Below are 26,950 nucleotides of genomic sequence, written 5' to 3'. Positions count from 1 at the left end.
TACTGTACTAGCTCCGGAGCAGGAGACCTGGATTCTAGTCCGTGTGGGATTTCTGTTTTCATACCTCAGTTATTTACCCTTCATTTCCCTTGCCCTCACCACCGAATCTCTTCTTTGTAACAAAGAAAAGGCATTCAAGCAAAGCCAACTGACACCGATCCCCTTTGACTAGCTTCCACCTTCATAATCCTCCACCTCTCTGCTGAGAGCAGAGATGTGTATTTCTCACCAGTTCTCCAGTACTGAGATTTTTCATGATAATTCATCAGTGTTCGGCTATCTTTTAGTTACTAAGCATTGGAAGGATAGTTGAAAGAACTGGGGATGTTTAGCCTGGGGAAGAAAATACTCAGGGAGAAACATGATACTGTCTGGAAGTATCTGAAGGGTTGACATATGAAAGAGTAATTCAAATTGTTCTTTGTTCCAGTAAAGTAGAACCAGAAGGAAAGGGTAATTGCAGAGGCAATTTTAGGCTTGACATCAGTGGAAACTTTTCCTACTAATGTCAGAAAGTAAAAATAGGTTGTCTTGAGAGTAGGGAGTCCTCCACTTGGAGGTCTTCAAGCTGAGGCTGGATGAACACCAATCAGGAACACTAGAGTAAGTATTCCTTTCATGTATGGTCAGGATTCCTGTACTTGTTCCAAAGTTCAGAATCTGTCATTCTGTGTTTTATTGTGTCCCCCCTCAGTCTTCTTCTATTCCTATCAAGGGATACTTAAGGCAATATGACAAATCAATACTTTTCTAGGACAGTTTCTAGTCAACCTGGAAGTCAAACAAAGCTGATTGTCTTAGAACAATTTGAGAAGAATTCTAATAAAACCTAGATTCTTGAGAAACCACTAAAACAATCCTTTCCTAACTGGAAATTTGAACTATCAATTTTTTAGGTAGCCAGGTATTGCAATGCCAGAGTTGAGCCTAGAGACAAGAAAAACCATAGTATCTTGACCTCAGACACTCACTAGCTATGTGATGCTGGGCAAGTCACCTTTATCTCCCTGAGTTTCCAGAGTGTCTGGCCTTGGACACTCCCTTATTAGCTGTGTGACCCTGGGCAAGTCATTTCTGTCTGCTTCAGCTTCCTCAGCCGTAAGATGGGGATAATAATAGTGCCTACTTCTCAGAGTAGGTACCTCTCAGGTACATATGCCAGGCACTGTGCTAAGAATTTTACAAATGTCTCATTTGATTGTCAGTTGAGTACTGTTATCTCAGTTGTGAGAATCAAATGATAATATTTGTAAAATGAGCATAGTGCTTGGCATATAGCAGGCACTATATAAATGCTAGCTATTGTAATGATGATGTACAAAATAAACTGAGATTAGGGCTTAGTTAGGGAAAAATAAAATCTTCCAAGGACCATTCTATTCTCAGCATCCAATACCATCTTTTCCACCTTCCCTATCACTGTCTCCTGTTGTTTGACAGAGATCTGCAAATTCTGTTGGGTTTCAGAGGGCCTAACTAGGAAGAATGAAGGAAACTGTACTTGAGGCAAATTCAGGTAACCCTCCTTCTGGGCTATCTTCTTATCTCAGCATTCATAGTTTGGGTCTCCAGAGGGTGGCCTACTACCCACAGCATGCTGGAGCCAGCTTGTACCAGAGAAATAGTTGTTAAATTTTCAATATCAGCATCAGAACCCACCAAATGCCACAAATCAGGGCTCGATTTATTGTTTTATTGCAGGGAACCTGCGAAATCTGGGCCATATGTGGCCTTCTAGGTCCTTGGGTGCGGCCTTTTCTCTGAGTCCAAGTTTTATAGAACAAGTCCTTTGATTAAGGGGATTTGTTCTGTGAAGTTTGGATTCAGTCAGAGGGCTGCACTTGAGGACCTGGAGGAACACATTTGGCCCCGAGGTCACAGGTTCCCTACCTCTGGTAGATTTAAGAAAGTGATGGAAAAAATATTAATAGTGTAGATTAAATCTGAAAGTATGTCAGGCTGCTGCTACCCCCCAGTGTCTAGGATTTTCTTGTGGGTGTGCACTTCTAACACTAGAGCTCTGGAGCCCCTCTGCTGGGTGCTCCTTTATCCTTTATCTTTATCTCCTTTATCAACTGCTGGTAGATACAGTTAGCTCTTAGCAAAGGCATTTACTTAGATGACATAATAAAAATAGTAGCTAAAAAACATTCCTCCCATTCCCATAAATCTGAGGCATACTCTCCTCCAGATTTGCCAGTCATGGAAAGAGGAGACTCACACTTAGAGTATAACAGATAGAAGTGAGGTACACACCTAGGAGATACTTGCCCGAGGGGCAATTGAACTTTGGAACTGCATGACCTGGAAGTTTTTTCTCACTTATTGGAATTCTAAAAAACAAATAAACAAGAAACTCTACTCCCTTCACACTCCCACAACATCTCAGCCAGGGTCTTGGGGTGTGCTCCTCTCTTCCATATAACTCTCTATTTCCAGGGAGAATACTCTCTTGAATCTATAACTAGCCTTCCTTTCTGCCTCTGGGATTCCTACTCCATGAAGTGACTTCTTCCCCCAAGCCCTGTCTCTTCATATCCATCTCTATCTGGAGTATGTGTTTCTGATTTCTGCTGTAGACAGTGTCCTCTTATTAGTTAAGAAGCTCCTCACTCTTTGCAGACAATATGATGATATACTTAGAGAATCCTAGAGAATCAAGCAAAAAACTACTTGAAATAATAAACACTTTAGCAGAGTTACAGAATATAAAATAAGCCCACATAAATCATTGGGCAATCGTTGGCCCAAAAGCAAGAGATAGAAAGAGAAATTTCATTTAAAGTTACTATAGATATTATAAAATATTTGGGAGTCTAGCTGCCAAAACAAACCCAAGAACTATGGGAACACAATTACAAAACATTTTTTACATAAATAAAGTCAGAACTAAATAATTGGGAAAGCATCAATTGTTCATGGGTAGGCAGAGGAAATATAATAAATATGAAAATTTTACCTAAATTAATTTACTTATTCAGTGCCATACCAATCAAAATACCAAAAAAATTATTTTACACAGTTAGAAAAAATAATAACACAATCTATCTGGAAGAACAAAAGGTCCAGAATATCAAGGAAATTAATGAAAAGAATGCTAGGGAATGTAGCCTAGCCATACCAGCCCTTAAATTGTAATATAAAGCACCAATCATCAAAACTACTTGGTACTGACTAAGAAGCAGAGTGGTGGATCAGTAGAACAGGTTAGATACGCAAGACACAATAGTCAGTGACTATGGGAATCTACTATTTGCTAAACCCAAGGACTCCAGCTTCTGGGATAAGAACACACTATTTAACAAAAACTGCTGGGAAAACTGGAAAATAATATGGCAGAAACTAGGCATAGACCATGATAGACATCTTACACTACCAAAATAAAGTCAAAATGGTTACACGATTTAGATATAAAGGCTGATACTATAAGGAAACTGGGAGAGCAAGGAATAGTTTACCTGTCAGATTTATGGAGAAAAGAAGAATTTATGACAAAACAAGAGATAGAAAACATTATAAAATGCAAAATGGATAATTTTGATTACATTAAATTGAAAAGTTTTTTGCGCAAACAAAGCCAATGTAACCAAAGATTAGAAGGGAAGCAGAAAACTGGGAAAGAATTTTTACAACCAGTGTCTCTGACAAAGGCTTCATTTCTAAAATATAGAGAGAACTGACTCAGATTTATAAGAATACAAGTCATTCCCCAATTGATAAATAGTCAAAGGATATAAACAGGCAGTTTTCAGATGAAGAAATTAAAGCTATTTATAGTCATATGAAAAAATGCTCTGAATCACTATTGATTAGAGAGATGCAAATCAGAACAACTCTGAGGTACAAACTGTACATACCCTTTGATCCAGCAACACCACTTCTAGGTCTGTACCCCAAAGAGATCATACAAATGGGAAAAGAACCCACATGTACAAAAATATTTATAGCAGCTCTTTTTGTGGTGGCAAAGAATTGGAAATTGAGGGAGTACCCATCAATTGGGGAATGACTGAACAAGTTGTGGTATATGAATGTAATGGAATATGATTGTGCTTTAAGAAATGATGAGCAGGCAGATTTCAGAAAAATCTGGAAAGACTTAAATGAACTGATGCTGAGTGATGTAAGCAGAACCAGAACATTGTACACAGTAACAGCCACAATGTGCCATGACTAACTTTGATAGACTTTTATCTCTTCTTAGCAATGCAAGATTCCAAGACAACCCCAAAGGACTCATGATAGAAAATGCTGTCCACATCCAGAAAAAAGAATTATGGAGTCTGAATGCAGATTGAAGCATATCCTTTGCTCTCTCTCTCTCGGTTTGTTTCTTCTTTCTCATTGTTTCTTCCATTGGTTCTAATTCTTCTTTACAACATGACTAATGTGAAAATAGGTTCAATATGAATGTATATGTAGAGTCTATATCAAATTTCATACCATCTTGGGATGGGAGGAGTGGAGAGATGAGGGGAAATTTGGAACTCAAAATCTTATGGAAGTGAATGTTGAAAACTAAAAATAAATAATTTTTTGAAAAGTAAAAAAATTAGTACCCCCCCAAAAGCTCCCCTGATCTCATAATCCTGCCAAAAATGAAAATTACTTAGCCATAGATTCAGAACTGGAAGGAACCTTAGAGGTCACTGAGTTCAACCTCCCTGTATTACAGTTGAGGGAACTGAAACACTGAGTTAATAAACTGTGTTCCCAGGGTCACACAGCTAGGAAGTATCTGAGATGGTATCTGACTCTGAGTCTTCTTCCTGATTCCAAATGCAGAATTCCTATTCACTGTCAGCTAGGTGATGTAGTGGATAGAGTGCTGGACCTGCTGTTAAGAACACCTGAGTTCAAATTTGACCTCAGATACTTATTAGCTATGTCTGACCTTGAGCAAGTCACTTAATCCTGTTTGCCTTAGTTCCCTCAAGTGTAAACTAAGCTGGAGAAGATGGCAAACCACTCCAGTATCTCTGCCAAGAAAATCTCAAATGGAGTCATGTAGAGTCAGACATGACTGAAATGACTAAGCAATCACAATGATACTACATTGCTTCTCTAGGATGACCTCTTAAAATATTTTAAAAATTCTAAGTGTAAACATAAAAAGAAATTCCACACACATGATGGAACACTAAAAGAGGATTCCATGTAAAACTTCTTTCATATGAAATTTCTGTTTCTTATCACTTGCTTTTAATAATCATCTATCCCATTTTAGTTAAGTTTAACTTTTGAATTGGGACTTTGTATCAGTCCCAGCGTATGTTCAATTCCATGCTTTGCTTTTGGGGCTACAATAAGTAGGTGGTACAGTGGCTGTAGCATTAGGCCTAGATTCAGGAATACCTGAGTTCAAATCCAGCCTCAGACATTACCTGTGTCCCTGGGCAAGTCACTTAACCTCTGTCTGCCTCATGTTCTTCAACTGTAAAATGGGGATAATGGTAGCTGCTATAATAATATAATACATAATAATAGCTGACTATCTGCCAGTATTGTTGCCATTACTGCTGGCTGGGGAGGGCAAATGCCCTCATCTCCATTTCTAAAAATCAAATGGTGAGGTAACGTGTATGTAAGAGCCAGGCTCCCAAAAGAAAGACAAGAAGAGGGTATGTTGCTATGGTCCCCCATATCATCTCTTGCCTGATCTCCAGCTTCTGGGGAGGAAAAATGCCATTCCATCACGCCAGTGTTCTGCCACTAAGATGAGAAGAGAGGATGCTATTCCATCAAGTGTCATCAATCAAAAACCCAACCAGAGTCCATTTTGACTTTTGATTCACTGGGTCCAATCATCTTTGACACAATACCCTCTTCCCCACTTAAGGGGATCAATGTGAAGTTGCTAGGTCATCCCAACAAGGCACAAGTCACTCAGCAAAGAGCCAGAGCATAGGCCCAGCTCTGTACAAGGTGCCATTTTTTTTTCATAGGTTGATGCCCTGTAATTTTATCAAGTGGACTGGAATATTCAATTGATCAGGAATTGCCTGATTAACTTCCCACTACAATGCTTTCACATTTTAAGCCTTAGGAGATAGGAACCCAGGCAAGTACTGCAAGGACCCTGGGTAGGTAGTGCTTTGGGATACATGCACAGAAACCTAGATTAGGCTCTTTTTGAGCTATTGAAAGCTACCCACCCATTGGATGGGTAGCTCCAGCTTGGAGTTTATGCAGATAATATGCCCCAAATAGTTATCCCCACCACTATGACACTGATATCTACCTATCTGTCTTTCCTTTTCAAGTACCCATAAAAAGAGCAGGTATATCACTACCAAGGAATACTACCTGTACCAGCACTAGCAATCCCCCTTACATGTGGGGATACCCCATTCCTTTTACATATAATAAAAGGGAGTCTTTAGACTTAGAAAACTAACTTCACAGAAGTCTCATTTTTGCCAAGGAGAGGTTCTGTTTCCTGGTCAGCCCATCAGTTGATAAACATTTGTTAAGTGCCTACTATGTGCCAGACAATGTACTAAGTGCTAGAGATAAGAACAAAAGGCAGTTTCTCATGGAGCTTACAGACTAAAGCAGAAGACAATATATAGACAAGTAGGTACAAACAAGCTATATAACAGGTAAATTGGAAATAACAGAGAGAAGGCACTAGAGTTAAAGGGAGTTTAAAAAGGTTTCTTGTAGAAGGTGGTTTTTAACTGAGACCTGAAGCAAGCCAGGGAAGTCAGGAAGCAGAGATAAAGAGGGAGAGCATTCCAAGTATGAGGGATAGCCAATGAAAATGCCTGGAGTAGGGAGATATAGTATCTTGTTGAAGGAACAAGAAGACTAGTGTTACTGAAATGAAGAGTTTGTGGGGGAGTTAGGTGGAGTGTGGTGGAAGGTGTAAGAAGACTTGAAAGGTAAGAGGATGTAAGATTATAAAGGACTTTGAATGCCAAACAGGATTTTATATTTTATCCTGGAAATGATAGGGAGCTACTGGAGTTTACTGAGTATAGGAGTGACATGGTATGACCTGTGCTTTAGGAAGATTACTTTGACCTCAAAGTGGAGGATTGACTGGAGTAGGGAGAGATTTGTGATAGGCAGATCAACCAACAGCTATTAGAGTAATCTAGGCATGAGATGATGAAGGTCTGAACTTCAGATGAAGGTGTCAGAGGAAAGAAGGGGACAAATGAGAGAGATATTACAAAGGTAAAACTGACAGGCCTTGGTAATAGATTGGATATGGGTTTGGGAGGAGGGAGAATGAGGAATGGAGGGTGACATCCAAATCTGGTGAAGCTGGGTGACTGGGAGAATGGTGGTAACCTCAACAGTAACGGGGAAGTGAGGAAGGGGGGAAGTTTTGGGGGAAGGATAATGAGTTCAGTTTTGGATATGTTGAGTTTAAGATGCCTGTGGTACATCCAGTTTGTGATATCCAATAGGCATTTTGAAATGCTAGATTGGGCAGTCAGTAGAGGTTAGGGATAAATAAGCATATCTGAGAATCATCAACATAGAAATGATCATTGAAACCATGACAGTCTATAGATCACCAAGTGAAACAGTATAGAAGAACCAGAGTAGACCCCTATGGGCACTCACTGTTAGCATGTATGACTTGAATGAAGAATTGGAAAAGGGGATGGAATGATGATATAGGAAGAAAGAGAACCAGGAGAGATCAGTTGTCATGAAAATTTAAAGAGAAGAGAGTATCAAGAAGAAGAGGGTGATAGGTAGCTTTAAAGATGAGAAAGGTGAAGAAGAATGAGAATTGAGAAAAAGCCACTAGATTTGGCAATTGTTACTAACTTTGGAAAGAACAGTTTCAGTTGAATGATGAGGTCTGAAGCCATAGTACTGAGTCAGCATGATGAAACCTGGCATGTATTGAAAATAGATAGGAATTGATGATCTAATTCTAAAATGACATGTACCTGAGTTAACTGAAAAGAACTCTCTATTGCCCAAGAAGAACACTTCATTGCATTCCTGAGCTTAAAGAAAAATGATTTCCCCAGGTACAGGGATTTGGGACATGGATTGTTACTGACTGGGTCCTGAGATAAAGACAAATTTGGTTTCCTCCTTCACGTTCTCTTTTTGGCCCCCCATCCTGCATCTTCTGACCTTCTTTCTCTTAGCACAAGTGACTTTCAACCTGATGAAGGCTTGTGAGCTAAAAAAGGGAGAGTGGGTATTTAAGGCAGAAATGATGGGAAGAAAGTGAGAAAACAGATGAGGAAGGGAGAAATGAATGGGGAGGGAAATCTGAATGCTACCTCAGAGAAAGGATTTGGGGTAAGGCAAAGATAAAGGTAAAGGCATTGGGAAGGTAAAGGTATAAGAAGAAGAAGAGAGAGAATATGAGGCAATGGATAGAGAACCAGGCCTAGAGTCAGGTAGACTTGAGTTTAAATCTGGCCTCAGACACTTACCAGCTGTGTGACCCTGGGCAAGTTACTTAACCTCTGTTTGCCTCAGTTTCTTCATCTATAAAACAGGGACCATAATAGCACCTGCTTCTCAGGGTTGTTGTGAGGATCAAATGACGATGATATCTGTAAAGCACTTAGCACAGTGTCTAGCACATAGTGTTATATAAATGTGGATGAGGATGATGAGGATGAGGATGAGTGTAGTAGTGTTAAACTGATGGTAATTAAGGTTGTTTAACCACTCTTATTTCCCCCGCATTAACTCATCACCGAGAAGAGTTTTTCAATGACAAATACTCTTTTTCTATTAAGGGAAGTGGTAGGAAAAGATCTGTAATTCTCTTTATCTTTTTGTTAGCCCAAAGTTCCCAGCCAAAGAGAAGCTTCTGTACCAACGTCTGTCTTCTCCAGGGATGTTTCCTTTCAGTTGTTTCCTCCTACGTTGTATTCCCAGTAAGTGCAACCAGGACTAGCCAACTGCCAGGCTATGACAGTTCATAAAGACAAAGTAAACATTTAAAACCAAGCAGGTTAAAGATACTTTCCTTCCATGTCCAGAAGAAAAGACTCCAGGCTCTACTAGAGGAGAAGAGACACAGGATTGCCACTTTGGGGGTCTCTAGTGTTTAGTGGTGATGGTGTGGTGACTTCAGCAACATAGACTCATGCCTGACTGATCCAAGCACTTGACTTAATTGTTTTCAGGAATGCAGTGATACAAGACAATTCCCAAAGACTCGTGACTGATGATGTTCTACATCCAGAGAAAGAACTATGGAATCCACATGCAAATTGAAGCATACTATTTTTATTTTTTCGTTCATTTTTTCATAGTTCTTCCCTTTTATTCTATTTTTTTCCTTCACAGTATGACTAATGTGGAAATACGTTTAACATGATTGTATATGCGTAGCCTGTATCAGATTGTTTGCTACTTGGGGAGGGGAGAGGTGAAGGAGGGACATTAGAAGAAAAAGGATATGACATAGGCTAATACTGGGGGAAAGAAATAAGAAATTAAGAAGTTTGGGGACATTGTTGAAGGCGTTTGGAGGTTGGGGGTTCTTCCTTGTGGCTTCAGCTTCTAAGCTAGAATGTATCACAAGGATGTGTCAACATTGTTCGTTGAGCAGAACAAGTGCTTAATAAATGTTGGTTGAATTTCATTTAGTGCTGCTGAGGTAGGCAGAGGTGGAATGCTGATGTAGCAAGAGCTGTAATTCCCATGGAGTTAGGCATATTTACTTTGGCTCTGTGAGGAGGGACATGTGTTGGCATCTACCTAAGGGTGTGTATGACCAGAGGTTGGTCCTCATGTATCTCTGCAACTAGAGTCTACATCATAAATGATTGAGCCAGAAAGAACCTATAAGAATAATGGATATAAGGATTGAGAAGATGTAGTTTCTAGTCTCTTTCGAGAAGGTTTTTTTGGAGGAACCAAGTCAATGTTATTTTGGACTTTCATGGGTGGGGGTATAGAAGCAGTGGGGGGAGGGAGGACTTCTCCTTCCTCTCCCATCAGCTATGGCAGTTACAAAAATATGTCAGTGAGAATATGTGCCTGCCTGGGTGTCCCTGAGACTAGACCTCAGTCAAGTGTCTGCCTGGATGTTCTGTTTTGTATTTCTTTCCCTAAGCCCTGGTCACAAATAGTAGTTCTGAGAAATGAATATTTCCAGACCTGGTGGCTACCTCTGAGTTTGAGAATGGGTGCTGGTTGTTAAGCAGGAGGTGATTTCTTCAGTGGATTCTGGGAAGAGATAACTCTTCTAAGAGAATTCTGCCACTGAAAACTTTTAACAAGCATTGCCTTGATTGGTCAGAATTTCTGGCCTTGTGAGTTATTTAGACAGTATAGACCTGAGATAAATATGAAATACTTATTGAGCAGTCCTACAAAGTTGACTTCCCTTCCAAGGAGAGTATAATAGGTGCTATAGATTACCATTCCACGTTTTTAGTATTTCTCAATGCCGGCTTATGAGGTTTTTGTGTTCTAAGTATTTCTTTTGTAGTGAAGGAAATAAATGTCTTACATCTGATATCTACTTTGGGCATTGAGAATACTTTTTGAAATTGACCCTTTTAGGAAAGACCTTAGACTTAAGCTTTGTTTAAGAAACTTTCCATGGAATTCTGAGGTGGAGGCAAAAATAAACCAGAGATTTTCATAAATGAACTTGATTCTTTCTCTTCAGGGTCAGGATCCTCTAAGACTAAACCTTATCTGTGTAAGTCTAGAATCTCATGGAAGTTTAGGCTGGAAGTGGTGAAGCTAACAGCTGCCCATCAAAGATTGAGCCCAGGAAATTCATCAGATTGATTCCTCTACCAGAGATGCCATATCTTGTGAAGGGCCAGCCCAGTGATCAAAAAACCTGCCTAAGTAAATCCAGAGCTGCTGGTGTCTAGCCCAGCAGAGGACTGACCTATCTAACAGAGATGCCATGCCCTTTGAAGAAAGAATCTCAGTCAAACAACAGAGCAACTCATTTATCCTGGCAGCAACCTTCATCTGGATTCTCTAGAGAAAGGAAAGACCCTGAGGCCCTGCTGAGAATTGCCTTTGCCCCATGTGTTCCTTATATATGTGACTTATCACCATTTCTTTTAGAGATATATACCCACTTCACCCCCCCTACTCCCTAACCCTCATCATGAACTCTGTGTGTGATAATGGGAAAGTGTGCTCCAGATTTTGGAAATTCTTTGTAACTATTGTTATTAGTATGAGTGAATGCCCTATCTAAAACTTATACTCAAATAGGTTATATATATATTCTCAAATATTGGTTAATTGTTGATGGGAAACACCATGGCAGAGGCCCATGAGCTATAATATTAGGAGCAATCACTCATTTACTTACCCCTGGAACCTCATGTTGGACCTTTGGGGGCCAACCTCTCAATGTGAGTACAATATTTTTAAATTAAAAAAAATTTTTTTTTCAGCTAACCAGCACTTATTTTCTCCTCCTTTTCCTCAAAAAAGAACAAGAAAATCTTTGTAACCGATATGTATATTCAAGCAAAACTAATTCTCATATTGGCTATGTCTAAAAACGTGTGTCTCATTCTGCATATGTAGTGTCAAAGGCAGTGAGTGGCATTCTTCTTCACTGGTCTTCTGGAATAGTGGTTGATCATTGCCTTGATCGGAGTTCTTCATTCTTTCAAAATTCTTTTAACAAAGTTGTCATGCTAGTATTGTTTTCCTGGTTTTTCTCACTTTATTCTGTACCAGTTAATACAAGTCTTCTCAGGTTTCTCTGAAGCCAACACTTTTGTCATTTCTTATTCAAATAACACACCAATATATTCAAATACTGTACTTGGTTTGGTCATTCATCAATTGATGGATAAGGAGTACTATTTTTACAAAGCTCTTTCCTTATAACATCTACATGAGATAAATTATCTCTATTTTACCAATGAGAAAAATGAAACAAACAGGTTCAATTACTTGCCAAGGCTAAATGATTTATTTGGTTGTGGTCACAGTTTATAAGTGCCAGAGGTGGGATTTGAACCTGTGTTATTATATAACTCTAAATCTAGCCCTCTACTATATTAGGCTATCATTTTTATTTTGTAATAGCCAGAGTAAGTAAGATATAACAAGGTAAGAGGGCAGTACAAGCAGCATACACATTCAGGTATCAATTATTTTAATGATATAATTTGGAACTTACAGAATTTTTTATAAAATTAATACATATCATTTATTTTTACATTGAGATAGTATGGCACAGGGAGAACTGGTTTCAGAACCCAGAAGGTCAAGATTCTTGTGCTACCTCTGACACATACTAGCTGTGTAACTTGGGAAAGTCACAACCTCTCAGTGTCCTAGGTAATTCTCTAATAGTTGCAGAGAGGATGCTAGTTTGCATTGCTATGGGGAATTTCCCCATCTGACAGTTCCCTATATTTCTTTCCTAATCTCTGCCTTGTTTTAATAACATTTTCATTTCCAAATATATCTCTCCCTACTTCCCTACCCAGAGAACAAGCCCTTGTAACAAAGAATTTGGAAGACAAAAAAAAAACCCACAGTGGAACTTACAGAGTTGAAAACGTAGGACTGATTCATTCATTCCCTCCCTGACCTTGTTCCTGACTTTCTCTGCATTTCAACACCATGACTTCTTTACTACTGGCTCAGTCTGGAACTTCCCTCATTACCTGGAGCTTCCCTGCCCTACAATAACAATCCCCCCTATAGCCTTTTCAACCTGTTATATATGGCCCTCTTGCCCTACTTGTCTCATTGGTGAATTCCTCCTGGAGCCTCCATTTTGTGGAAGGGCCCAAAAGGCCATTCTTTTTGCTTGTATTTGTATCCTTATTTTTTAGCACAGGGCCTGGCACATAGTAAACACATGAAAAAATGCCTGTTTCTTTCCTCCCTCCATCTTTTCCTTCCTTCCTGATTCATTTTGTAGAATATAAAATCTCAACCCATAACCAACGTTTAGGCATATGGCCAAGAGGATATACTTTGCCTATACTCAGTCTTCATTCATCTTTCATTCTTGTTTATTGATCCTGTGGTCAAATCTCTCATAGTATTATTGTGATAAAATGCCACATCAGTGCTGGTGGATTCTGGGAATGTGTCTCTATCTCCATGGTGACTGTAATGCAAGTTTACAGTCCTCAAAGAAGGAAAGTGGGTTTCAAGATGAAAAGTAAAGGGAAAAAATTATGAGAAGATGTAGAAGTCAGGAGGTTAGAGAAGAAAAGAATATGACAGCAGAGGAGGAAAGAGAACTGCTACAGATAGTTTGAAGATATAGAGCCTAGTAATACCTAGTGATATTACTGGGTCAAAGGGTACGCTATGCACATTTTAGTATTTGTAGTTATTCTGGATGGAATTTCTCTTTCTTGTTCTGCCTACTGGGTTTATTAACCAGACAGGCTGATAATTTTTGTAGGGTTATTTCTTATCCTGCTACTTCACAACAATATCTAGCCCCTTTTTGTATTTGATCTCACATATCCACTAAGTTGATATAAAATTTTTTAATTCAAACAAAAGAAAAAATGCAAATACCTTGTAATGGCATAGCCATATACATATAAAATTTATCCTTCCCTTTAAGGAGACCAGAAAGTATTCTAGGTATGTCTTACATGAATTTCAAACATAAGATTCCTTTGTTATGTAGCTAGGTCCATGGGGTAATCTCTGATTTGCTGGACTGAGCTCCTTCCAGTGGAGCTAGACATGTTCCCTGGCTCCTTTATGAAATGACATAGGGACCTTTTGATTGATCCCTAGTGACTAGGGGTTACATTGAAGATAATTGGTGGCTGAACATCAGGAGGATCACTCTTGTCCACACCTCTTTGTGACATACAAGAACTATCTTAACAACCTTGGCCCTTCTCTTTTTGGAATTCTAGCACTTCCCAGTAAGGTAAGGAGATTTCTCTCTCTTTCCTCCTTCCCCCACATTAGTGGTAATGATGGTTTCCAACAGAAAGACATAGAATCAGGAATAAAGGCTTGCCTAATTGGATCTGAGGTTGGACATCAGGTCCTGGTTTGTTGCCTTCTACATTTGTTTCCTTTCCTAAATATGGATCAGTGACTAATGATCATAAGAAAAGGGAAATGTTTCTAGCGTTGTTGGTTATAGAGATTTGGGTCTCAGACAACCAGAGGGAGGAAGATTTCCTTAAAAGTATATTTCTTAGAGAAGAATATGACTACTACCAACCAGTATTACCCTTTTTCTGAAGGAAGAAAGTCCCATCCTAGTTGGCCAGGACATCTGGACTTTGTGAGTTGTCCAGGCAGTACAAGTCTGAGGTGAATTTGTAATAACTATTTAGCAATCTCACAAACAAAAGATCTCTGGCTTCTGGGTAGAATATAATGTATGCATCGAACTTTGAGAACTTTTTATGAGAAATTTGATGTTTTCTGTATTTCTTAATGAGTCTTTTGTAGCTAATGTATTTTTCTGTGGTGAAAGAAATAAGCAGTAGTCCTATAGTTAATACACATATTATTGCACATTAACCACCTTTTCTAAAATTATTCTCACTCAAGTTATTCTAAATTTAGTTTTATTTATATTTTATTATTATGTTATATTTATACATTATGTCACATGCAATGCATTATATAATATTTCTATTTTATTGTTATTATATTATTTTTCTAAATTATTCTAAAATTATTCTCCACATTTTGTGGAGCCCTAGAGAAGTGCCATATGTAAGCTTTGTTTTAGAGATTTCCCTAGTTTTACCAGAATGCAAATAGGTGGCACAGTGGACAGACTGCCAGGCCTACAGTTAGAAAGACCATCTTCCTAAATACCAATCTGACCTCAGACACTTACTAGCTGTGTGACCCTGGGTAAGTCACTTAACCCTGTTTGCTTCAGTTTCCTCATCTGTAAAATTATCTGGAGAAGTAAATGGTGAACCCCTCCAGTATTTCTGCCAAGAAAACCCCAAAGGGGGTCACTGAGAGTAGGATACAACTGAAGAAAATGACTGAGAAAAAAAATGGTAGAATAGGAAAGAGAAAAACCAAAATCTTCTCTTTGAAGTGAGAACTTCTAGGATTGAACCCTGGGGTATATAAACCCAGAGTCTCTTCTTGAGGCCCCCTAGCCTTTGGGGTAGAAGCACAACCTCTGGTATTTCATCATTACTCTCATTACCGAAAATGCTCTTTTTAATAGCCAGTAATCTCTTATTTGCCAGATTGAATGGCCTTTCCTCAATCCTCATCCTCCTTGGCCCCTCTTCAGCCTTTGACATTGTCCACCAACTCCTTTTACTTGATACTCCCTTCTGTCTAGGTTTCTGTGACACCATTCTCTTGGTTCTTCTTCTACTTACCTGACCATTTCTTCTCAATAGCCCTTGGTGGATCTTCATGTAGGACACTCTCACTAACCGTGAGTATACCACAAGGTTCTATATGGGCCCTCTTCTCTTCTCCTCCTATACTATTTCACTTTGTGATCTCATCAGTTCTCAGGGATTCAATTCAATAAACATTTATTAAGCATGTACTACATTCTAGGCATTATGATAAGCTCAATTATCATCTCTATGCTGATGATTTTTATTTATCTAGCCCTAACATCTCTGCTGATCTCTCGTCTCACATTTCTGGTCCACATTTCTGTCCCGGACACCTCAAACTAAATGTCTCATAAGACATTTTAAACTTGACATTTCCAAAGCTGAACAAATTATCTTTCACCCTAAATTCTCTCCTCCCTGTTACTGTCCAAGGTACCACCACCACCCAATCAACCAGATTCACAGCCTCCCCCATATCCAACCTGTTCCTAAAGCCTATAGATTTAACTTTCATATTTCTAATACATGACTTTTCTCCTTGGACCACCTCACGCCTCATCACATAGGGGCCTTTTGATTGGTCTCGCTCCGTTCCAGCCCATTCTTCACTTAGCTGTCAAAATGATCTTCCTAAAATGCAGATCTGACCATATCACTCTCTATACTAAATAAACTCCAGTGGCTCCCTTTCATCTCTAGGATCTAATATAAAATTCTCCATTTGGCATTTGAAGTCCTTAAGAACATGGTTTCTCCCTACCTTTCAAATTTTCTTACATCTTCTACCCCCATTCCTTACCAAACTTTGTGATTCAGTGACACTGGCCCTCTTGCTGGTCCTTAAACAAGAAAATCCACCTCCTAACTTGGGGCATTTTCACTGGTTGTTACTCATACCTTAAACGCCCTTCTTCCTCATCTCTACCTCTTGGTTTTCTTCAATTTCCAGGTAAGATCTAATATTCTACAAGAAGCCTTTCCCAACCCCTTTTAATTATAGTGCCTTACCTCTCTTATGTCTAATTTATTTTCTATATGTCTTGTTTGTACATAGTTGTTTGCACAGTGTGTCCCCTGTTAGACTGTGTCTTTCTTGAGATTAGGGATTAGAATGGACTCAGGGAAGATGAAGTAGGTCAGAAAATTTTCTGTTCTTCAAATTTCCTTCCAAAAAAAAAAGATGGAACATCACCTCATTGCAGCAGAAATAAATATGGGGTAAAGCAGTTGTCCTCCTAAGACAATTTGAGAAGATCCCAGGAATGACCCAATCTCTAAGAGTGGAGGTTTGGCCTGAGTGAAGCCCTCAAACACCTCCAGGCCAGCTCTGCAGAATCAACAAACAACATGCCCTGAGGGCAGCTAGGTTGAGAGGCAACCTTGTTACTAGAGCTTCCAGTGCCTCATCTCTGCCTCCTGGCTTCCTTCAGGTTCCAGGTAAGATCTAATATTCTACAAGAAGTCTTTCTCAACCTTTTTAATTACAGTGCCTTGACTCTATTATTTCTAATTTATTCTCCACAGTGTGAGGATATGACAGATGAGTAGGAAAAGATTGAAGGAGCTTCCACTGTCAAGGGGCAGCAAGCACAGCTGTGAGTATGTGAGAGTGGTGAATGCAGACATCTGGTGAGAGAAATAGTGAGAGATAGTACAGCACCAGACACAAGGGTCCCCAGAAATCTCAAGGCAACAGTGCAACACTGGTAAATAGTCAGTGCCTGTAGCCACTGGTACAAGAAACCTGAGATAACACCCTTTTCACTCTAAGCGCAGCACTCAAATTTAAAAGAAAGAAAAAGGTCAGCAACAACAACAATAACAAAAGATGAACAAAAACCAACAAAAAAAGAATCTGACCATAGAAAATTATTATGGTGACAGGGAAGACCAAGGCACAAACTCAGAAGAGGACAACCATGTCAAAACATCTACTGGGAAAGCCCCAAAGAAAAATGGGAAGTGGACTCAAGCCCAGAAAGAAGTCATGGAAGAGCTCAAAAAGGAGATTAAAAATCATATAAGAGAGGTAGAAGAAAAAATGGAAGTCACAGTCTAACAGGGGACACAATGTGCGAACAACTATGTACAAACAAGACATAAATTAGAAATAATACAGGTAAGGCTCCATAATGAAGAGGGGCTGGAAAATGTTTCTTGTAGAATATTAGATGTTACCTGGAAAAAATGGGAAAAGGAATGAGAGTGATGCAAGAGAATGATGAAAAAAGAGTCAACAACTTGGAAAACTGCTTAAAATTGGCCAGTTAGAATTGGTCAAATGGAAAAGAAGATACAAAAATCCACTGGAGAAAACAACTCCTTAAAAAGTACACTTGTCCAAATGGAAAAGAAAGTACAAAGGCTGATTGAATAAAACATATAAACGCACACACACATATATACATAAAGTTAGAATTGGGCAAGTAGATGCTAATGACTCCATGAGACATCAAGAACCAATCAAACAAATTCAAAAGAATGAAAAAAAATGGAAGAAAATGTAAACTATCTCATGGGAAAAATAACTGACCTGGAAAATAGATCCAGGAGAGACAATATCAGAATCATTGGACTACCTGAAAGCTGTAATCAAAAGTAGGAACTACAAAGCATTTTTCAAGAAATTACAAGGAAAACTGCCCTGATGTCCTGAAACCAGTGTGCAAAATAGGGGTTGAAAGAATTCACCTGTCATCTGCTGCTCCACCAGTCATATTACTGCTATAATGTTCACATTATAGTCAAATTTCAGGTCAAGGAAAAAATACTACAAGTGGCCAGAAAAAATTTAAAATACCTAGCCAGTCTAAAATACCTGAGTATATACCTGCTGAAATGGACACAGGAACTATATGAACATAAACATAAAACACTATTTATATAAGTAAACTGAGATCTAAATAATTGAAGTAATATTTATTGTTCATGGGTAGGTAAAACCAATATGATTTTTTAAAATGACAGTTTTACCTAACTAATCTATTTATTGAATGTCATCTCAATTAAATTACTAAAAAATTATTTTGCTGAGTTAAGAAAAATAATAGCAAAGTTCATTTGGAAGAACAAAAAGTCAGAAACTTCAAAGAAATCAGGAGAAAAAGATGTAAGGAAGTAGATTCAGCAATCTTAGACCTTAAACTATATTATAAGGTGAGAGCATTGTTGAAGTATAAAAAGGATAGTATCAATTATTTTAAATTAAAATTATCTTGTATAATTAAAACCTATGTAGTCAAGAACAGAAGGAATACAGAAAATTGGGGAAAAACTTTCATAGACAATCTCTTAGACAGGATATGATTGGGCTGGAATACTGCTGTGGTGTAGGAAATGATGAACTGGTTGAATTAGAAAAGCATGGAAAGACTTGGACCTGTGAAGGAAGATGCTATCTACCTTCACAGAAACAGATGACAGGAGGAAATAAGCATAGTACGGTCATACATGTAGGTGTATGAATATATGTGTGTATGTTTATAAATATGTATATATGTGTGTATGTTTATAGATGTCTATGTAAGTATGTATGTGTATATATATATGTATACATATACACATACATACACACACATATCCATACTTCATTGTATCTATCTTTAAGGAGGAGGGGAAAAGTAAAGTTAAAATGTACACAGCAGGGCACAAAAGAAAACCAACAAGGAAGCAAAGAAAAGTTGGGCAGCTTTGAAAACAATGTGTATGTGTAGTATTTATTATGTAGGTTTTCTTGGAATGTAAATGTACTGTTTTATGTTGAATCCTCTCTTATGGTCTGCTATGTACATGGCAATGTTTTTTTTTTCTTTTCTCATTTTGTATTTAAGTCTAAAATAAAAAAAATTTCCAAAAAAAAAAAGAGAGATTAAGGATTATCTTTTCCCTTTCTTTATATCCCCAATGCTTAGCAGTATACCTAGTGCATAGATGGCACTTAATGTTTACTGGTTGACAAAATGTTGTCATTCCCATGTTTTTTCCCTCTTAGCACCTGAAACATTAATATGAGACAACCAGCTGATGTAGGAGGCTATTAAGAACAGGAAACTGTATGTGCTTCCCCACCCCTGCAAAGTCATTGGCCCTTGAGTCTCAAGGTCATGTGCCCTAACATATGGGGAGAATGCTTATCTCTGTTGTAAGGAACCACTATTCACATTGGGTCAGTAAGGGCGAATCATGTTTAGAGACAAATGGAGGAACCAGTGGCAACATAATATATACCCTCCTCCCACGGGAACATATTAAGTAACCACTTTGGTACAGTGCTTAGGTGCTAAGGCTACAAAAATAGAAATAATACAGAATGTACTCTCAAGAGTTAAAAAGTGAAAGAAATGTGAACAAGCAACTTTTCCTCACAGAACAAGATAAGGCTTAATTTTTATAACAGAAAAGCAAAAGAGGGAGAGATTATTTTTAGCTGGGCATTGGAAGAAGCTTTTATCAGGAGAAGAGATAGCCCTTGAATTCGGTCGAGAGAGGAGTGCATTCCACTCCACAGCGCCCAGAGGTGGGAGAGTTCAGGGAGAGATTGAAGAATACTCAGGAGTACAGTTTGGTTTGAACATTCTGTCCCAGAAGATTTGTTGTTCAGTCATTTCCGATTCTTCATGACCCCATTTATTTTTTCTTGGCAAAGATCCTGGAGTGGTGTGTTATTTTTTTCTCTCCAGCTCATTTTACAGATGAGGAACAAAGGCAAATAGGGTTAAGTGACTTGTCCAGGGTCATACAACTAGTAAGTATATGATGAGTCTATCCACTGCTCCACCTAGCTGCTTACATAAAGCTTAACAAAGAGAAGCACAACCTGATATTCCAGAGACTGAGGAAGGTTCTGTCTCCAGAGACTGAGGAAAGGCCTGACAGATGTGGGAGGAGGAAGGTTAGCAGCTTCCTTTTCCTGAGCCATTTGGAAGGCTGCCTTCCAGGCTTGCTCACAAAACTGCTGCTATGAAGCTAAACTGCCCTGGGAGTCTTAAGGAGCAGCCTCATGGGTTAGCCCCAGTCCCTCTGAGCTAGATTTCCTTGACAGCATGCTTTTCAAAGATTTTCCAGAGATGATTTCCTGAAGCTAAAAGACTAAAGCCATGTCATGAAGGGTCAGCAGATCTGGATTTTGATGAGCCGCCATGTTAGCACTGCAAGCTGCTCAGATTGTATAGGTGAGAGGTGAATGGGGAATATTTATTTGGGGGAATGTGGTGTGTCTAACGGCCTATTTGAATTCTTGACATTTCTATGTTTGTCTACATATCATCTCTCCCAGTAAACTGTAAGCTCCTTGGGAGCAGGGACTGTCTTTTACCTCTTCTTGTACTTTCTGTACTTAGCCAGTGCCTTGAATATAGCTGGCATTTAATAAACGTGTATTGATTGATTGTTCATGAGTGCCTGAGGATTCTTTTCATCTTGTGCATTTCCTATAATGGAAGAAATAAAGTCTGTCCAATACTCAGTATTCATATTGCACATGAAGTAATTATGTGGGAGTCAGGACTCTTAATCCACTTTGGGGAAATTTAGATATGAACTATGCTTAAGCTTTATTCTGGAGCTTCTAGATTAATTCTAGGTGGGGGTGGGGGTGTGGCAATGAACCAAAAAGAGATTACTCTGGGATCAGTTCTCAAAACTAGACCTAGATCTTTGTGAGCTAAAAATCCTTGCTGAGCTTGGGGGAAATAATGCGTGAGCTGGAGTAGGGGAGTGTAGAAAAGAGGGAGAGAAAGAAAGGGAGGAAGAGCAATGAACAAAAGAGAAGATAAAGGAAAGAAATTGTTGGAAATTGAAGAGAACAATGGAGAAATCCCTTTGATGGCTAGAATCTATCACACTCTGGAAGAGTGAACAGTTTACTTCTCCTGGGTTTGGGTTCAGCTGCATTGGCTGAAGATGTGGTATGAAATTTAGCAGAAAGGAAGTGGGAGTGATTGCATTTAGCTCAGCAGTGGCATCAGACACTGATGGCTGAGGGGTGGGGCTGGGCAAACTGGTAGGACAAGTCCTGAACTATTGAATTTCCTCCATTTGCCCTGGACTCACCTTCTTGGTCTCTTAAAGTGACTCTCACCAAATTTTGTTTCTCTTCCCTGCATTCTCTTCTTCTTGCTTGAAAACAGAAAGACAAATGGAAAAAGGGCAATTAGTTCCATGGCGAGCGCCCAGAAGAGTGTGACTCAGACTAATTGCTTTCCCTTCAGACTTTACTTCCTCCATGGATCCAGGGACGGGGCCTCTCCTTTATGCCTTTTGAAAGCTGTGAACAGAAACCCAGATTGAAGATTCCTGGTCGGTGATCCTAAGGCAGAGATGGAGAGAAGGGAGGCAGAGCAGGCCCATCTTTCCATTGCGTTATTACTGCTGCTGCTAGGAACATGGAAGGAAACCCAGGCTTGTGAGTCTGAGAATAGGCTGCTTCTTTCCTACAATGGGGACTATTGGGAGAGGCACTGGAGGGACAGGGGTGGCGACTGGAAGAAACTTCTGGTAATGGGCAGGGAGGGTCTAGGTGATTTTTTTTCCCTCTGACTTTACTTTCTCCATGAATCCAGGGAAGGGGTCTCTTTACGTCCTTTGAAATCTGTGAACATAAACACAGATTGAAGAATACTGGGCTGTGATCTTAGAATCACCTGCCTGAGGTGCTCAGTTGGGGTAGGGGGACTGGAGGTTGAGGTGCTGAGTAGGGTACACTAAGGGAAATGGTGAATATAACAGATCTGGGAGGAAATTGGGAAATTCTGCAACTGTCATATAAAGTTGCAAAAAAACCCCCCCAAAAACAGAGGACCCCTCCTATCCCATATCCCATCCCTAAAAGCCCCTCAGCGATAGAGCTGCCTAGATACAACTTGCCTGGAACTGATAGGTCCTATGGGACTAGAGTTAGGAGACTTCTGTACCTCTTTCTGACTCTGGCTAGACTGGGATGATGTGAAATTGGGGTAGCCTAGAGAGCTACCCAAAGATGCTCCCCAAAGTACACAGGCTTCCTGGCCAGTTGTGTTCTTAGAGCTTCCTGTAAGGGTTTCACATGTACATCTTCAGCCAGGTAAGCCAATTAACCCTTTTCTTCTCCCTTGGAACAATCTTCTAGCTGGGAGATTAGAGAGAGGGGATGTGCAGAGTGAGGACACAGGGTAGGATGCATGATTAAAATATCCCAAATGAAAGATCAGGTTCAGTTTCTCCATTTTCCTAGCCTTTCTTCCACATCTCCTTTTGTCCCCTTCCTTTCTCTATTATATAAGGGCCAGGTGGCATTGACAGCCACTGAGAACAGTTCCATGCACACTCTGGTGTGCACACTCTCCCTGTTGGTGGAAGTATTGAGTAAGTGCTATTTTTTATGATTTCCAGAGAGACCCCACCCTCTCACTCCTGGGCTTGTTGTGAAGGGGTGTGAAGTTGGTGGGATAGACCAATTAGAGCTTCTCTCTGCAGTCCCGCCCTCTTGCAAATCCTCATCTCCTTTCTTGAATTATGTAGTTCATTGAGTCCTTAGCATTGGCTCTGTTAGAAGCAAGCCTTCATGCTTGGATCCTGCATAGAATCTGTTTTCTTAGCATAGAATCAGTAATCAAATAAACAGGACATAGTAACTAGAAAACAATACCTAATGAACACGTAAAACATCTATGAAGTTGTACTTTAAGATCACTCCTCTCCTAGAATCAGCCCTTGAAACTGCCCAGGCATAGGATCAATCTGGATTTGGGAGAGCTAGGAAACATCCAGCTTAAATTAGTTTAGTTCGCCACCGTTCCTCCTCTTTAGGCAGCAAAGGAGTGCTCCCTGGAAACTTGACATATTAGATGAAGAGGTGGAAACTCTGGTAGTTAACCCTGGGCCTGGGACTTTAGCAGGAGACTGTGAAACTTGAGATCTGGCATAAACTGGAACTTGGGTGGATTGGTACTTAGAAGAGAAACAGAATGAGAGGGAGTTAGTTCATTGCTAATAAATCCTTGTTGACCAACCTGGGTATTTCAGATTTTTGCCACGTGTTTTTTGGCCTTTTCCACTGTCTGCTTATTAACTAGTGGCTGAATATATCAGAATGAACACTTCCTTACCGCTTCTACTCACTTCAAGTCCCTAGCCCATTCCATCTAGGGAAGCCTAGGGAATCTCCCAAGAAACTAGGATTGGAGACCCTCTGAGCAATGAAGCATTTTGGGTCAGACACTTGAGTGCCATAGGCAAGGTTTGGTGATTGAGCTCCAGCTATGTATCTAGGGAAGTATCCAGCCCCCATTACAGCAAGGATGACTTGATCCACTGCAAAACAAACACTCATGTGCCATGAAGGGTTGAATTTTTCGGAATTAAAATATGCTTTTGTAAAATAAAAATTAATGTTAAACTATACTCATTAAGCACAAATAAATACATTTTAATGTTTTTGGCTGGCCACTTTGGAATTACGATTAGAGTGAAGGATAACCATTGCACAGCCTGGCTAAAGCCTCAAGGCATGCTGAGGGAGAGGCAGGCATGAATAGGTCAGGCAGATCAAACCACCACCACCATCTTGTCCAGAACTCTGTACCCAAGGCCTTGGGAATAGTAATGCTTGTGATCCAGTGCCCTAAGGCATCATCCTGGCAAGCAATCTCTGTGGAGATGCCACCTGGCAACTGCTCCTTTAAGTGCTGTAGTCACACCTACTGAAGACCCAGAAAGGAAAATTCTTGCCACCAAAACCCTGGGCACTGCCAAAGGGTTCAACATAGAAACCAATATGATTTTAGCATTGGAGATGACGTAAAAGAAGTATTAACATCCGCTTTGGTGTTGCCCCCAAAGAACCTTGGTACCTTTCCATCTGAATTTCAGCTAGAACCTTCCCTACTTGTTGTCTCCCCGCACTGGAATGTGAGCTCCTAGAGAGCAGAGACTGTCTGGCCTTTCTCTTTTGTAGGCCCAGTGCTTAGCACAATGCTTCACACATAGTAAGTGATGAATAAATGTATCAGTCAGTCAGTCATTCAGCCTGGATGACATTCTGCTATCCTCAGAAGAAAATGAGGAAGGCCCTCAGCACACTGTGAATTGGTGGGAGGATATGGGCAAGAATCACATGGGCGGACATGGGTAGGTTGTGACCTACATGAGAGCTAAGATCCCTTTGCATATATGAGTCATATTTAAATGCATCCTTCCTCATGTCCCACTATGTAGTACAAATCTCTGTGTATTGTTTCCTAGGCAATACCTATTTCTACTTCTGCCTACTTCTAGTTCTAGCTCTGGAATCAGCCTTATTTACTTACCTTCTTTTTGGTAAGTTGGAAAGGTACATACTCAAGCCTATAGATTGTTAACCATATGACTGATATCTTGGAGATGTTCCTGGCCCCATGCCTCCTGAATTCTGCTCACTGGTGGCCAAGACCTTTCACTTGACCTATTGGATTCCTACCATTACAGTTGATACCTTGGAATCCTCAGCTACTGACTTGACTTTAGGTTCTTTAGACCCTGTCTTCCTCACAGTGGGGGACAATACCACATTGTCATGTTCTGCTTAGCCTGAATGGACCAACCTAATCCTGTTTCCACCCATGGTCCAGCATGATGGCAGGAAAGCATTCTAAGAATATTTGCACAAACTTTTGCAATGCATGAGCCAATAGGATGTGGTAGGAACCCAAAGTGAAGTCAACATCTTGGAAAGAAACCAGGAGAGGTTTACTCATAAGAGAATAATGAAATAATCTACTTCTCCCAACCCCAAAGAGGAAAATGAGACAGAAAAATCCTCATCATACATTTTTTCACTTCCTGTATTTGGTATTTTAGCCAAACTGGCCTTCTTGGTGTTTCTCACACAGGACACTCCATCTCCTTCCCCTACCTTTGTGCTGGCTGTCCCTTATATCTGAATTACATACCCTACTCACCCCTGCTCTTTAGAATCCTTTGTTTCCTTCAAAACTCAGTTCAAATACAGTTTTCTACATCAAACCTTTACTGATTTGTGTCCCCCTTTCTCTAGATGCTAGAACCTTTCCCTTGAAAATAACTTTGTATTTATTTTTATATGATTATATGTTACCAACATCCATTTATTAAACACTTACTATTATCCAGACATTGTGCTAAGTAGGCACTGGAGATACAAAAAAAAGCAAAAAAAAAAAAAAGTTGTCTCAGTCCTCACAATCTAACAGAGGAGACAACATATAAATTACACATGATAAAAAGTAGAAGGAAGGCAACTGTGATGGGAAGACCATTAACAGCTAAGGAGACAAGAAAGGGCTCCTGGAGGGGGTGACGCTTAAGCCCAGAATTTAAAGGAAGACCAAGATTCTAAGAGTCAGGGGTTGAGACAGAGAGACACAGAGAACAGCAAATGGCATAGAATGACTGGATCATGGAGTACATGGAGGGTGTATATTGGAAAAGTAGGAAAGGGTCAGGTTGTAAAGAGCTTGAAATGCCAAATGGAAGACTGATTTTATATTTGATCCAATAGAATTTATTGAGCAGGGTGGTGACATGGGAAGATATACACTTTAGGAAAATCACTCTTACAGCTAAGAGGAGGATGGATTGGGGTGGGGAGAGACTGGAAGTAAAGGAGACTAATTAGTAAGCTATTGTAATAGTCTGGGTGTGAGGGATGAGAGCCCGATCCAAGGGGGTGCCAGGTTGAGTGGATAGAAGCGGACATATATAAGAGATGTGAAAGTAAACATGACAAGATTTCATAATAAATTGGATATGTGGAGAGAAGGGTATATATACTGGAGATGTTATGGAGAAAAAAATAACAAGATTTAGCAAATTGGAGAGATGAGACAAGCAAGAAAGTATGTATTAAGAACGATATCAGTCTAGCTTGGTAGAAATTGACCTAGTTCATGGCAGGGATGACTTATTTTGTATTTGTATCCTGAGCATCTACTTCACAGTAGGCACTTAATGAATGTTCAGTGATTAATTGATCAATTGGACCAGCCCTGGTATAATGGTTTCCTTTCTTGATACATTACAGCCAGCATGCATTGCTGGAAGAGTGTCATGGTACCGCAGTATAAGATAATAATACAGAGGGATAAGTTCTTAAACTTTACAGACGTAAACTTTCAAGAATCCAGTCACTTCCATGTTGCAATGAGACATCAGAGTAGGACCTTCATGGAAATTAACATTGCAAATAAGCCGCAAATCCAAAAATTGGCTTTCATATGTATACAGAGCAGAAAGCGCTGTTGAGATCCTACGGTTACTATTAATGGTGTAACATGAAGGGGAAAAGCAGAATGAATTTAAATCCTTAACATTTACATCATGCAGCCTTTTTTCCTTTGCATTTACTGGCTAGACTTCTAGCTCAAAGACCAAACCTTAAATCCACTTCACTCTGGAGCTCATAGATTGGACAACAGGTCCCCACTCACCTAGCACAGAGTGACTATAAATACTAAATAGTTTCTTTTTTACCCAGGAATCCTGAGGGTCTTCCCTTCACAGTTTTTTTTTCTTTTTTTTTTAAATTAAAGACTCCATTCCTTGAGTAACTACTTAAAGAAGCCTATTCATTGAATGGGAGGATCTCACTAAAAGTGGGAATGTGATAAGACCTTAACCTAAAAGGGCCAGGGTTTCACATTGCACCCTGGGCCATCCTCAGTCGCCCTAATGATATTTGGCCACTGAACCCAGATGGCTCTGGA

General features: G+C 39.7%; 1 protein-coding gene across 3 annotated transcripts in view; it reads left to right on the top strand.

Annotated features, from left to right (window-relative positions):
• The first annotated feature begins 20,225 nt into the window (after window positions 1–20,225).
• Window positions 20,226–26,950, top strand: part of LOC140522274 (zinc-alpha-2-glycoprotein-like) — a 45,957-nt gene continuing 39,232 nt past the window's right edge. The window contains exon 1 of one of the 3 annotated variants that reach the window (XM_072637523.1): window positions 20,226–20,425. In XM_072637523.1, coding sequence (XP_072493624.1) covers window positions 20,356–20,425 — 70 coding nt within the window. In that variant the 5' untranslated portion in view covers window positions 20,226–20,355. Of the gene's footprint in view, window positions 20,426–21,289; window positions 21,658–26,950 lie in introns of those variants that run through there. The other 2 variants (XR_011973266.1, XM_072637522.1) reach the window with 2 other exon arrangements.

This window comes from Notamacropus eugenii, chromosome 2 (genome assembly GCF_028372415.1).
Source record: "Notamacropus eugenii isolate mMacEug1 chromosome 2, mMacEug1.pri_v2, whole genome shotgun sequence".
NCBI lineage: Eukaryota > Metazoa > Chordata > Mammalia > Diprotodontia > Macropodidae > Notamacropus > Notamacropus eugenii.
This window is presented reverse-complemented; position numbering and strand designations above follow the sequence as displayed.